This window comes from Macaca fascicularis, chromosome 9, assembly GCF_037993035.2.
Source record: "Macaca fascicularis isolate 582-1 chromosome 9, T2T-MFA8v1.1".
Taxonomy (NCBI): Eukaryota; Metazoa; Chordata; class Mammalia; order Primates; family Cercopithecidae; genus Macaca; species Macaca fascicularis.
In genome coordinates this window covers 50,725,174-50,740,910 of record NC_088383.1, presented here as the reverse complement: position 1 = coordinate 50,740,910, position 15,737 = coordinate 50,725,174, and the positions used below count along the sequence as shown (strand labels likewise).

At 37.0% G+C, this 15,737-nt stretch overlaps 1 protein-coding gene across 1 annotated transcript in view; it reads right to left on the bottom strand.

Moving 5' to 3' along the window:
• LOC141407620 (ATP-dependent zinc metalloprotease YME1L1-like) overlaps positions 1–15,737 on the bottom strand; it is a 68,265-nt gene that overhangs the window by 19,795 nt on the left and 32,733 nt on the right. The window contains exon 3 of the mRNA XM_074000840.1: positions 319–401. Within this exon, the coding sequence (XP_073856941.1) occupies positions 319–401 (83 nt within the window). The remainder of the gene's footprint in view (positions 1–318; positions 402–15,737) is intronic.

Sequence of the window (15,737 nt, the reverse complement as noted above, 5' to 3'; positions counted from 1 at the left end):
GTCAGAATCTAAAGTAATTTCCTCAAGGTTACATAGCTAATAAGTAGAAAAATGAATTTCAAACGTTAGTCAACTTGACTCTGAAGTCCACATTCACTCCACTATACCAGGCTGCTTCTTCATAAATTATACTAATCTCTGTCGTAAAGCAAGATTTGATACTTGGGTATTATTATTTATCCCAAAATACAAATGTTTCTAATACTTTGGGATACAATTTTACCTATTCCAGAATACATTGTAGAATCAAATATCGACTTTATTCAGAGTATCAATTAGAGAATTAATGAAGAAGGCAAGGCAATCTTCTTAACTTACACCTTTAACATGTTCGAAGGTGACATTTTTCATCTGGACAGGATCTACTGCAGAATCAAGCCCCGTTGTTGTCCAGAAGCGGACTAAAGGGAAGAAAAGAAATATTTATATTTGATAGGTTAATAATATTCCAATCACTTTACTTTTTAGATGTAAGAAAGCAAAGCCTAGAAAAATTAAATATCTAAGAGAACTAACTTCACATGTCAAATCAGAATGAGAAATAGAAACTAGGTCTCCTGGATTTCTAAACTATTTTCAAAGAGTAACCGATTCACATTAAGAAGACATATTTCAGTTGCTCTGCCTATGGAGTAGCCATTCTTTTATTCCTTTACTTTCTTAATAAACTTGAAAAAATAAAAATTAAAAAATAATAAGACATATTTGTACTTTCCAGTTAATAAAATCAAAAATTATTTTCCACTTCTCATTGTAGTGTCTAATGATAGAAATCTTAAATCAGCATTTCTCAATCTTTGGTGTGAATAAAACTCACTTGAGAAATATGTTAAAATGCAGGTTCTCAGGCCACAGCACAGAACTATGTTTGGAAATTTGAGAAAGGGCCCAGCAGAATTTGCATTTTTAACAAAAACTTTGATTATTCTGATATAACTGGTCACAGATCTACACTTTGAAATATATTGCCTTAAAGTTAGCAGAAAATACTGACACACATTAATAAGAAACTGAAGTTTAACACATTATTACACTTTTCTTGTAGTCTTCTTCCTCTGAAAACTGTTATTACTTGCCCTCAAATGGCCTATCAGTTATGACATCATTAAGTACAACCAAGACAGAACAAGTCTGATAGGACAGGAAAATATTTGAGATCAGTTTTGGAGAACTATTACAAGGATTTCTTAAATATTTCCCACTCATGTAGAAACTTCCAAACTAGAGCAGTTATAAATGAGTAAATTGAGCAAATTCTAATTTCCTCAAAAGAAGCCCAAAAATACTTTTAAAATAGGCTGAAAAATGAGTTGGCAAAATACAGGGTTAAGAAGAAATCCTTAATAAATCAAGAACACGGAAGCTGGGAGAGCAAATTTAAAATAGTAATTCTAGAATGAACACTAATAGTTTTAGCCCACTAAAGTATTTTTTAAAGAATCTGTACATATCCTTAATAATAAAGAGAATAGAGAACACAGGGTGAAAACTGCATGGTGGTTGAAAAGGTAATTGGAACCACTTAAGTCTGACACTATTACTTCATTTCAGATAAGCAAAATATAAAAAAGGGAAACATTTAATGTGATTTTATTAGTTTATCTTTGAAATAGAAGGCTTGTATTGCTTGTATCAGCTTGTTTTGCTATTATAAAATTCTTCCAAGTAATTTTTAAATTAATTAAATAATTAATTTTCCTTTCACCTTGTTGATCAGGATAATTTTTAAATTTTACAACTGGACAGGTATCATTTCCAAAAATCTGGAAAACTAATCACTACTAGGAATGAAAGCCTAGCTTCTAGAACTATAAACATTAATGTGTTCTTTCTTTAAGGCTTAGATTAAGCATTGAAAAGAATCACGTATTTAAAGGAATAAGAAGCTAATACGTTAGATTAATAAGAAAACTTTTAACAGATAAAAATGGTTTTTTTAAAAGTCCATAAATGCTGAATAGCAGCAGAATGAAGAGAATCAGACAGGTTCATCTTAGGGAATCTAGGGGAGAAAGAAAAAGCCTTACATCAAATAACATTAATGAAATATGACAGCTCAATGAAATGCAAATATTAGGTTATTGTTGATAATCACATTTCATCACATGCAATTTTGGAATCTGGCATTCTTTTTCATAACTGCTATGATTTCCTGTAAGTACCCTATTATCAGAAACTTCATTAAAGCTGAGCATCGTGGCTCATGCCTATAATCCCAGCACTTTAAGAGGTCAAGGCAGGAGGATCACTTGAGCCCTGGAGTTCAAGACCAGCCTGGACAACATGGCAAGATTCCATCTCTACAAAAATTAGCTGGATGTGGTGGCATACGCCTGTGGTCCTAGCTAGTCAGGAGGCTGAGGTGAGAGGGTCACTTGAGCCCAGAAAGTTAAGGCTGCAATGAGCCGTGATTACACCACTGCACTCTGGCTTGGGCGATGAAGCAAGACTGTGTCTCAAAAACAAACAAACAACAACGATGACAACAAACACACACACACACACACAGAAACAAAAAACAAAGAAACAAAAACCTTTATTAAGCCACTCACACTTCCTGTTCTTCAATTTGGTTTTTCTCTTGAGAAAGGGAAACCATCAGTAGAATCTCCATTTCTACATAAAATTACAAATATAGTGGAATTCAATCAGTAGAAAGATGGATGGTCTTAGAAAGTTACTTAAAACTTCAATGTAGGATTATGACTTCCTTTCAGTTATTCTTCTCAAACATGAATGGTTTCAAATCAACTTATCATTGGTTTTTTTTTTTTGAGAGTGCTTGAGCTTTCAGAAAAGCTTCTGCAAACCCAGTTTTCAATGCATCTTGGTGAGCTTCAGGAATGTTTTTGGTTTTCATGAGTTTGTCCAAACTCTCAACATCTGATCCTCTGTCCTGCAAAAGAAACCCCTGAATACACGAACAACACATCAATACTGGTTAACAACACAGTGACACTCCCCAGCAATATTGTGACCACTCAAAAAAATTCACTAAAATTCCATACTTTTTACTGTCAATGTGAAGAAACAGATTAAGACTCAACAATGATTTAATCAATAGCTCGGAAACTAACACTAGATCCTATTCCTGCATTAATCAATTAATAGTATCAAGAAAGTGGCATTATTCTCTGCAAGAATACTATACTGCAAATAGGTCACATATTATCTTAGGGTTTGATTGGCTTAATGTTCACATCACCTTATCTCTGCTAGAGGAAAAATTTCATTAATTTACTAAATGTCTACTAAGCACCATTCACATACTTGGCCTTATATAAGTTCTGAAGATGTGGCCAGGCGTGATGGCTCACACCTGTAATCCCAGCACTCTGGGAGGCCAAGGTGGGCAGATCATGAGGTCAGGAGATTGAGATCATCTTGGGTAACATGGTGAAATCCTGTCTCTACTAAAAATACAAAAAATTAGCTGGGCGTGGTGGCTGGTGCCTGTAGTCCCAGCTACTCAGGAGGCTGAGGTAGGAGAATGACATGAACCCAGGAGGCAGAGCTTGCAGTGAGCTGAGATTGAGCCACTGCCACTCTAGCCTGGGAGACGGCGCAAGACTCTGTCTCCAAAAAGAAAAAAAAAAAAGTTTTGAATATGTAAAGATAAATAAACCACTGGTCTTTAAGTTTTCAGTCTAGTGAAGAAACATATGTAAACAGCTGGGTTTCTTAAATCATTTTGATACCATATTAGAAGTATTATGTATGGTGGTAAATAAATGCTACCTCAGGAAGACAGGAAAGGCCTTACAGAGCATAGGACATCTGAAACACCACTATACAAATTCTACTCTATTTGTAACTTAATCGATGTAGAAATGGAGATTCTGCTGATGGTTTCCCTTTCTCAAGAGAGAAAATAAACACCATGAACAATCTGACAGGGGTATGAAACAATTAGCCTCCAGTGCTCAAGAACTACCAGCAATCTTATGTAAGACTTCAATGCCAAGAGAGGAGCAGGAAACGGAGGGGCATATCAAATGGTGAGAAGAGAAACACGGCAGGTAGAGACCAAATAATGAAATTCCCAGCGTATCAGGTGGAGGTAAGAAATAAAGCAAAGTAATGTAACTAGATCATCATTTTAGAAGGACTGATAGGTGGCAGTCTGAAGGTGGGACTGAATGCAGCAAGACTAGAGGCAAGGAGACTAAACAAGTATTAGAGTAATTTAGGCAACAAAGGGTTATAGGGTATCTATGGCAGTGGGACAGATTTAAGAAAGATTTAGGAGGTTGGGTCAACAGAACTTCAGTGGTTAATGGATGTGGGAGGTGAGGCAAGATGAACAAATGTAGGTTGACAGCCAGGTTTTTAGCTTGGGTGAATGCTGCTCATTAATACAGAGAACACCTAAACAGGTCTAGGTTTGTGGGAAAAAAATATAGTAAGTGGAGAGGTAAGTCTGGTGCCCAGAAGAGTTAGAGGTATAATGATGACACAGGTTACTAATCCCTTATTATTAGTGGAAAGAAGGAAAAAATCTATCAGCCAACAAAAGAAATCAGATATTGAAGCTCCTCATTTTTTGTTTGTTTGTTTGTTTGTTGTGGTTTTTTTTTTGAGATGGAGTCTCACTCTGTCACCAGGGTGGAGGGCAGTGGTACAATCTTGGCTCACTGCAACCTCTGCCTTCCGGGTTCAAGTGATTCTCCTGCTTCAGTCTCCCAACTAGCTGGGACTACAGGCATCCGCCACCATACCTGGCTAATTTTTTGTATTTTTAGTAGAGACAAGGTTTCATCATATTGGCCAGGATGGTCTCGATGTCTTGACCTCGTGATCTGCCCGCCTTGGCCTCTCAAAGTGCTGAGATTACAGGCACCAGCCACCGCACCTGGCCAAATTAAACAAATTTAAGTTGCACACCTCCTGACCAAATAAGATTTTCAAAAGATGTTTATCTAAGAAATTAGATGCTTACTTCATTAAGACTTCTCAAAAGTTTTATTGGATCTGCTGCAAATTAGTTTAAATTTAAAAAGCAATTGAATGAAGTATATAAAATAACTTAAAGTTGTGTTCCCATAGATAAAGGCAATTTTTTTTTTAAAGGTGTACCATTTAATCTCAAATCAGTCATGCTTGGTACCTGTTACACTTTCTTTCATAAATGTCAACAGGTCACATTTTCAAAATCATTGCTATCCAAATGTAGCCAATAAAATGCCTATTATTTTATTTGGTTTTGTTTTCTTTTTTTCTTTCTTTTTTTTTTTTTTTTTGCTTCTTTTTTAGACGGAGTTTTGCTCTGTTACCCAGGCTGGAGTACAGTGACGCGATCTTGGCTCACCACAACCTCTGCCTCCCGGGTTCAACAATTCTCCTGCCTCAGTCTCCCAAGTAGCTGGGACAACAGATGTGTGCCACCATACCTAGCTAATTTTTGTATTTTTAGTAGAGATGGGGTTTTACTATGTTGGTCATGCTGATCTCGAAATCCTGACCTCATGATACGTCCACCTTGCGCTCTCAAAGTGCTGGGATTAACAGGTGTGAGCCACTGCACCCGGTCCATTTTCATTTTTCAAAAGCATGTTCTTTAGACATCAATGTTCCATTTCTTTTAAAGTTTGAGAACATAGAGGAAGCATATTTCAAAGAAAGTTATACATGGTATGCACCATCATATTTGGCCTTATCATGATATCTACTCATATCTGAGCACCAAAACTCACCAGTGGTTCTCTATTTTTGACCAGACGGATTATTTTTACTGAGTCTTCCTCATTGTCAATATCTTCAGGCATAGGAGGCAACACAGGATCATAATTCTTCTGAGCCACAGTATTATGTACAGAGAGCAAAGCCTGTAACATTCAAAGGTATATATATATATAAAAATGACATATATATATATATATATATATATCATTTAAAGCACATCAAACTATAAAGAAAATCAAAACAGCATTACGGTTTTGACATAGCAGCGGTAATAAGGCAGTTACTTGAACAGGTGTCTTTTACAAATGGAAAAGTGCTTGTCCAGAGAGCAGATGGCAGCTCTACTTAGCAGTCACCTCTATCCCCAATGTCACTGATGTATGTAAAGAATCAACATATAATCTCCTCTAACCTGTACATTCTCTGGTTTATTCTTATAAGGGTATCATTTTGGGGCAAGAGTGCAGGGGATGTGACTTTTGGAGGAAGGGAGAATACGAGGGCTAAAGATGCATTGTCAATGAGAGTCTGAGAATATTTTATATTTTTTTCTTTCCTACTATTTTTCCTCCTATTAGCAGAAAACACAACAATGATCAATATGATGGATTCTTTTTTTTTTTTTTTTTCTCACTTTAATTGTTTGTGCAACTGGTGACCACTATGTGTATAAAAGAATAAAAGTAATTCTGGACCAAAGATGAGAAGAACACTGGAACTTTGACATGTCACTATTCTTCAATGAACTTGACCCCTAATAAGCAACACCATTATTCATAAATTACTTAAACCAAAAACCTAGAAATCATCCTTGATTCCTCTCCTCTTACTGACATTCTCAACATCCAATACATATTCTATTTAAAAAATTTTTTTTTTAGACACAAGATCTCTCTCTGTTACATAGGCTGGAGTTCAGTGGTGAGATCATAGCTTGCTGCAACATCAAACTCCCAGGCTCAAGCGATCCTACTTTGCCAGTCTTCTGAGTAGCCAGGATTACAGATGCATGCCCCAATGCCCAGCTAATTTTTAAATCTTTCTTTCTTTCTTTCTTTCTTTCTTTCTTTCTTTCTTTCTTTCTTTCTTTCTTTCTTTCTTTCTTTCTTTCTTTCTTTCTTTCTTTCTTTCTTTCTTTCTTTCTTTCTTTTTTCTTTCTTTCTTTCTTTCTTTCTTTCTTTCTTTCTTTCTTTCTTTCTTTCTTTCTTTTTTTTTTTGACAGAGTCTTGCTCTGTCACCCAGGCTGGAGTGCAATGGCATAATCTTGGCTCACTGCAACCTCTGCCTCTTGGATTCAAGCAATTCTCTACCTCAGCCTCCCAAGTAGCTGGGACTACAGGCACCTGCCACCACACCCAGCTAATTTTTTTGTATTTTTAGTAGAGATGGGGTTTCACCATCTTGGCCAGGCTGGTCTTGAACTCCTGATGTCATGATCCACCCACCCCAGCCTCCCAAAGTGCTGGGATTACAGGCATGAGCCACCGCACCTAGTCCATATCCTATTAAATCTACTTCCAAAATACACCTAAATTTTTTCTTTACTCTAGATCAGAGATTGGTAACTACAATATCTGTCTTTGTAAATCAGGTGTTACTGGAACACAGCCATGTTTGTTCATTCATGCATTGTATATGGCCACTGTCATTCTACAGTGGTGAAGTTTAGTAGGTGGAACACACTGTTTATATAAAAAACTGGCAGGTCCCTGGTCTAGATCATAGATGCCATTATTTTTTGCCTGGAGCACTGCAGTAGTCTTTAATGGCTCACCGGAATTCAACTCTGGCCCATTTTCAAGTCCACAATTCACAGTGTAGCCAGAGTAATTATTTTTAAAACTTAATCACATAATTAACCCCTTAATAGCCCTTCTAAAGTTGCCCATCGATCTTGGGATGAAGACCAAACTCTCCAAGATGTCCTAAAAGTCCTGCATGCCTCTCCAACCTTATCTTACACTGCCCTCCACCTCACTCAACTTGAATAACTCTTTCTTGTAGAGGTCTGGCCAAAACATCTCATAAAAGCAGATACCTTGGTGACTCGATCCCCTAACACCTTGTTCTTTGCCTTCATATATGTCCATAATTTATAATCATATGTGCATTTTTATGTTCATATGGTTAATGTTTGCTGTTTAGTGAAACAGAAGTTAAAATGGCAAATACTGTCTGTTTTTAATCAAACTTTTGAATCGACTATAACATGTATACAAAAAGTACAAATCATAAGTATATAGTATACAATTTCAAACATGAACATGCCCACATAAACACCCCCCAAACAAGAAATACAACATTAACCAAACTCCAGTTGTCCCCACTTATGCTCCTTCCTAGTCATCATGCCCTCTATACCCCCCAAGGTGTGAATCTTTGCAACTATTTGAAAATTATACAATTAGGATTCCAACTGTATGTAATTCATTATATAATTGCTGTTGGGAATAAGCCCCCCAAAATCTGGCCATAAACTGGCCCCAAAGCAGGCCATAAACAAAATCTCTGCAGCACTGTGACATGTTCATGATGGCCATAGTGCCCACACTGGAAGGTTGTGGGTTAACCAGAATGAGGGCCAGGAACACCTGGCCCTCCCAGGGCAGAAAACTGCTTAAAGGCATTCTTAAGCCACAAACAATAGCATAAGCGATCTGTACCTTAAGGACATGCTCCTGCTGCAGTTAACTAGCCCAAACTATTCCTTTAATTTGGCCCATCCCTTCGTTTCCAATAAGTGATATTATTAGTTAATTTAATACCTATAGAAACAATGCTAATGACTGGCTTGCTGTTAATAAATACATGGGTAAATCTCTGTTTGGGGCTCTCAGCTCTGAAGGCTGTGAGACTCCTGATTTCCCATGTCACACCTCTATATATTTCTGTGTGTGTGTCTTTAATTCTTCTAGTGCCGCTGGGTTAGGGTCTCCCCTACTGAGTTGGTCTCGGCAATTGTATAATGTACATTACATAATTATATAAAAATGTGTATTCATTGCCCAGGCATGGTGGCTCACGTCTGTAATCCCAGCACTTTGGGAGGCCAAAGTGGGTGGATCACCTGAGGCTGGGAGTTCAAGACCAGCCTGACCAACATGGAGAAACCCTGTCTCTATCAAAAGTACAAAAAAATTAGCTGGCATGGTGGCGTGTGCCTGTAAACCCAGCTATTTGGGAGGCTGAAGCAGGAGAATCACTTGAACCCGTGACACGAAGGTTGCAGTGAGCTGAGATTGCATCATTGCACTTCAGCCTGGGCAACAAGAGTGAAACCCCATCTAAAAAAAAAATGTGTATTCATTTTTTTCCAAAATTAAGTTAGTGAAATTCACCTATGCTGTTACTGATGGTAGAAGTAATTAATTTTCCTTCTTATATAGTATTCCAACATACAAATATCTTACAGTTTCCTTACCCATTGTGCCTTTGAGGGGCATCTGGGTTGTTTTCAGTTCTTGGCTAATATAAACAATGCTGGCATAAATGTTTCATGTCTTTTGATGAACATCTATACATATATATATACACACACACACACACATATATATATAAAAATATACAATGTTAGTAAAGTATATTTAAGAGTAGAACATCTGGGTCATGGGTTATATAGTAAGTACATTCAAGATTAGTAATGTTTTCAATTATACTTCCACCAACAATATATGTGAGTTCTAGCTGTGTAACATGATCCCAGACATTTTACATTATTAGTTTAAATTTGGCCATTCTGAGCGTATAATGGTACTTCTGTGGTTGAAATGTTCATTTGTCTTATAATGAATGAGACTGAAAGCATTTTGTGTTTATTGGGCATGTGTGTCTCTTTGTGAGATGCCTCCTTAAAATATTTGCATGTTTTTCATATTAATTTGCATCTTTTTCTTATTAATTTGTAAGAACTATTTATAATACACTGATCCAAGTCTTTGTCAGTTATATGTACTACAAATACATTCTCCCTTTTGGTAGCCTGCCCTTTCACTCTCCTTCTTGGTGATTTTTGCTCAATAAAGGATCCTAATATTTATGACCTCAATTAATGTTTTTTCCTTTGTGGTTCATGCTTTTTGTAGCCAATAAGACTTTCAAAGTGGAAAAAATAAACAACATCAAGGTGATAAAACACCTAAGAAGATAATGGCTGCAAATTTTTGAGAACTGATGAGAGAAAGACTCTAAAGGTTCAGGAAACATATATCAGGAAGCCTGATATATCCTTTAGGAACAAGGAAAAATAAAAAGAAACCTATGCTTACTACATCATAGCAGAACTGCAAAATGGCAAAGGCAAAGAGAAGATCTTAATAGTACTCAGAACAAAAAAGACAGATCATCAGAAAGGAAAGAAGAAAATTGATTGACAGCTGAATAACAGCAGCAATGGACACCAGAAGATAGTTCAAATACTTTCAAAGTGCTTAGAAAAAATAAAAGCTAATCCAAAATTGTGTATCTAGCAAAAGTATCTTTCAAGAATAAGGATGAGGACAAAGATGAGGTTAACAGGGATCCACCTGAAAAAACTAAAAATAAATAAAAATAAAGGATAATGAAACAATAGTTTTCAAAGACGCTGGACATCAAGCAACAAAGGGCAGAGATCATTGAGAGACAGGAAGCAACGTGAACTTATGATTGCACCAGCATTACCACCTGCAGTTTCCAGGCTGTGATGGGGAAAAAGAAACACAGTCAAAACTCATTGGTCTCCTTGAGTTGAGAAAACAGAGCTGAGAATCCAGGAAGGCCAACTGACTAAAGTTCTCAGGGAAGCCTATAGAAGAGGAAAGGGTGGCAGATACAAAATTTGGGAGATCTGTAGGAGGTCTCCCTTGAGTCCTGAGCAAAGTCTTTAGTCATGGCAGGCATATAAGAAAACTATCAGAAAGGATTAGAGCAGTAGTTCCTAATTGAGAGCAACTGTATTCCCTTGGAGCCACTGGCAATATCTGGAGACATTTTTTTTTTTTTTTTAACTTTTCTCAATCTCGATTTTCTTTTTTTTTATTTTTATTTTTTATTTTTTTTATTTATTATTATTATACTTTAAGTTGTAGGGTACATGTGCATAACGTGCAGGTTTGTTACATATGTATACTTGTGCCATGTTGCTGTGCTGCACCCATCAACTCGTCATTTACATCAGGTATAACTCCCAATGTAATCCCTCCCCCCTCCCCCCTCCCCATGATAGGCCCCGGTGTGTGATGTTCCCCTTCCTGAGTCCGAGTGATCTCATTGTTCAGTTCCCACCTATGAGTGAGAACATGCGGTGTTTGGTTTTCTGTTCTTGTGATAGTTTGCTAAGAATGATGGATTCCAGCTGCATCCAAGTCCCTACAAAGGACTCAAACTCATCCTTTTTTATGGCTGCATAGTATTCCATGGTGTATATGTGCCACATTTTCTTAATCCAATCTGTTTGATTGTCACAATTTAAAGGATATTACGGTCATCTACAGTACTGAGGCCAGGGATGCTCTTAAACATCTGATCATATACAGGACAGTGCCCTCTCCTCCAGAAACCATTATTCAGCCCATGAATGTCAGTAGTTTTAAGCTAGAGAAACTGCATTACAAGGAATAATCCCTGAAGTTAGAATAGGGAAGAAATAGCTCTTGTTATCATCAGTTAGCAGGAAAAACTTCATAATTCATAGGCACTGAGAAGAGTTATGGGACGGATATTGTCTCAATAGTGGAAAAAATAAGCCCAAGATTTAATGCTGCTATGATTTCACCTAAAAAAAGGCTTAGGGCCAAGTACAGTGGCTCACACCTGTAATCCTAGCACTTTGGGAGGCTGAGGTGGGTGGATTGCCTGAGCTCAGGAGTTCAAGACCAGCCTGGGCACACGGTAAAATTCCGTGTCTACTAAATAATACAAAAAATTAGCGGGGCATGGAACTGGGAGCCTGTAGTCCCAGCTACTCGAGACACTGAGGCAGGAGAATCACTTCAACCCAGGAGGCAGAAGTTGCAGTGAGCCGAGATCACACCACTGCACTCCAGCCTGGCGACAGACTGAGACTCCGTCTCAGAAAAAAAAAAAGAAAAGAAAAGAAAAAAAAAGCTTAAAAACAAGCCTCTGGAAGATCAAAACGTTTCCAATTGATTTAACTGTATAACAAAATGAAGCTCAATAGTACTATCTATAGCAGGGGTCTTCAACCCAAGGCCACAGACCAGTACCCATTAATGGCCTGTTAGGAACCAGGCTGCACAGCAGTAGGTTAGTAGTGGTGAGTGAGCAAAGCTTCATCTATATTTATAGTTGCTCTCCATCACTTGCATTAACGCCTGAGCTCTGCCTCCTGTCAGATCAGCAGCAGCATTAGATTGTCAGAGGAGCATGAACCCTATTGTGAACTGAGTATGTGAGGATCTAGGTTGCATGATCCTTATGAGAATCTAATGCCTGATGATCTGTCACTGTCTCCCATCACCACTACATGAGATCATCTAGTTGCAGGGAAACAAGCTCAGGGCTCCCACTGATTCTACATTATGGTGATTATGTAATAATAATAGAAATAAAGTACACAATAAATGTAATGCACTTGAATCACACTGAAATCACTCCCAACCCCACATCTGTGGAAACATTGTCTTCCATGAAGCTGGTCCCTGGTTTCTAAAAGGTTGGAGAAGGCTAATCTACAGAAACACAAAAATACCCAGCATCCAACAAGACAAAACTCACAGTTACTGGTAGTTGATCAAGATAAAACTCACAATGACTCAGAATTACTAGGTATGCAAAGACAACAGAAAATATTGCTCCTAATAAAGGAAAAAAACAATGAAACCAAACCCTGAAATTACACAGATGATAAAACCAGATAAAACCAAAACCTAAAATTACACAGAGAAAAATATTAAAACTTGTTATTATAACTATATATCAAATGCTCAAAAAAGTTAAAGACTGAACATGAGATATGGAATATATAAAAATCACTCAAATCAAACTTCCAGAGATGGAAAATATGAAATAAGAAAAAAGTACACTGAATGAGATTAATATAGATACTGCAGAAGGAAAAGTTATCTTGTAGAGTAAGTAACACAAGCTGTCTACAATGAAACACAAGGAGAAAATATACTGAGAAATTATGAACCAGACTTAGTGCCTATCTGGGGAACTACTTTAAATGGCCTAATATTTATGTTAACTAGCATCTCCAAAGAAAGGGAGAAGTTGCTGCAAACTATCTAAAGAAATACAGCAGAAAATAGTCCAAATATGATGAAAAAAGTATAAACCCACATGTTCAAGAAACTCAATGTACCCAAACACACAGAAAACATACAACACCACCAAATTGCTTAAAACCAGGAAGAAAATATTAAAATCATCCAAAGGAAAAAAACACACTATATATAAAAGAATAAGGATTTAAAATGACAGCACACTTCTCATCAGAAACAATGTGGGCCACAAAACAATGGAGCAATATCTTTAAAATACTTAGAGAAAAATACTGTTGACTTAGAATTCTATATCCAGAAAAACTATCTTTTAGAAATAAAGGGGTATTGAAGACTTTTTAAAGATATGTAAAAGCTAAAAGAATTAATCACCAGCAGACTTGCATTGCAAGAAATGTCACAGGAAGTCTTTCAGACAGAAGGAAAATGTTGGCAGATGGAAATGTGAGCACATACAGAGGAATAAAGAACACTGGGAATGTCTACTATCTGTGTATCTGTGGCAACTATCTTGCACATAGTAAAATAGAGATAGCTGAATAAAATGTTTTTAAATAAAGCAATTTTGATAATTGACAGGCAATATTAAGAACATCAGCTAAATATTTTTTTCTCCTTAGCTTTGTTCCACATATACATTCCAAAACAATTTCATAGACATTAAGTTCATAATTTTAATAGCTTTATTTTACAAATATTGTTGAATAGCAACATTTTTAATTTTGGACAACTAAAACAAATTTTTGATTCCATTATCCTGTTTTAATTGAGGTGATTTTATTCCTTAATATACAGACTTGCCTTTCAAAAGGCAATACTTAAATGGAAATCGTATTTCCTTTTTTTTTTTAAATTATTATACTTTAAGTTCTAGGGTACATGTGCATAACGTGCAGGTTTGTTACACATGTATACTTGTGCCATGTTGGTGTGCTGCACCCATCACCTCGTCAGCACCCATCAACTCATCATTTACATCAGGTATAACTCCCAATGCAATCCCTCCCCCCCTCCCCCCTCCCCCCTCCCCCCTCCCCATAGTAGGCCCCGGTGTGTGATGTTCCCCTTCCCGAGTCCAGGTGATCTCATTGTTCAGTTCCCACCTATGAGTGAGAACATGCGGTGTTTGATTTTCTGTTCTTGTGATAGTTTGCTGAGAATGATGGTTTCCAGCTGCATCCATGTCCCTACAAAGGACACAAACTCATCCTTTTTAATGGCTGCTTAGTATTCTATGGTATATATGTGCCACATTTTCTTAATCCAGTCTGTCACTGATGGACATTTGGGTTGATTCCAAGTCTTTGCTATTGTGAATAGTGCCACAATGAACATACGTGTGCATGTGTCTTTATAGCAGCATGATTTATAATCCTTTGGGTATATCCCCAGTAATGGGATGGCTGGGTCATGTGGTACTTCTAGTTCTAGATCCTTGAGGAATTGCCATACTGTTTTCCATAATGGTTGAACTAGTTTACAATCCCACCAACAGTGTAAAAGTGTTCCTATTTCTCCACATCCTGTCCAGCACTTGTTGCTTCCTGACTTTGTAATGATTGCCATTCTAACTGGTGTGAGATGGTATCTCATTGTGGTTTTGATTTGCATTTCTCTGATGGCCAGTGATGACGAGCATTTTTTCATGTGTCTGTTGGCTGTATGCATGTCTGCTTTTGAGAAATGTCTGTTCATATCCTTTGCCCACTTTTTGATGGGGTTGTTCGTTTTCTTCTTGTAAATTTGTTTGAGTTCTTTGTAGGTTCTGGATATTAGCCCTTTGTCAGATGAGTAGATTGCAAAAATTTTCTCCTCTTCTGTAGGTTGCCTGTTCACTCTGATGGTAGTTTCTTTTGCTGTGCAGAAGCTCTTTAGTTTAATTAGATCCCATTTGTCAATTTTGGTTTTTGTTGCCATTGCTTTTGGTGTTTTAGACATGAAGTCCTTGCCCATGCCTATGTCCTGAATGGTATTACCTAGGTTTTCTTCTAGGGTTTTTATGGTATTAGGTCTAACATTTAAGTCTCTAATCCATCTTGAATTAATTTTCATATAAGGAGTAAGGAAAGGATCCAGTTTTAGCTTTCTACTTATGGCTGGGAAATTGTATTTCCATGTGCCGGAACCACCAATCACAACTGATGGGTTTACCTGTTGCTCAGAAGAATCTGCAGGAAATTGAACCCTAAGCCTTGTAACTCATCAGACTCACAAGAACTCACTGCACTGGACCCCCTGGGGTCAACTTTATGTTCTAAGTATCTGTCAGGTTCCCAGAATTAAGTGTCCAGCTTATAAGGATGAGCAACATTGATTTATCCCTCCAGAAGGAAGCTTAACTTTTTCCTTCAGCTTGCTTTAATGAAGCTTCATCCATCCTGCATGCTCAGGCAGTGAGTAATTTCTGTTAAGTGAATATTTGGAAGCTAAAAATTACAACAAATCTTCTTATATTATTGCCCTTTAAAAGAAACCCAAATTTTCCATGACTTCCAAAATTATAATGCTGCATTCTAGAGATGATGTCACTTCATTGTTTTATCAAAAGTGAGTCCCCGGAATGATGACTCATGCAGGTTAATTTGCCTTTAATGTGGTAATTTGATGGTTAGAAGTGGTTCTGATTTATTAATGACTATCTTCGCTTCCCCTAGAAACAAAGTCTGTGTATAGAACAACATCCCTCCATCAATGCTCCTAAATGTTATGAACATTATTGCTTTTGTCTATTTCATTACTGCAGGAAGAATTCACATTTAATCTAGTTAGGCCTTTGGCTACTTACTTTTACATTTTCAGACATCTGTTTTTATACTGTATTTATTTTCCTGA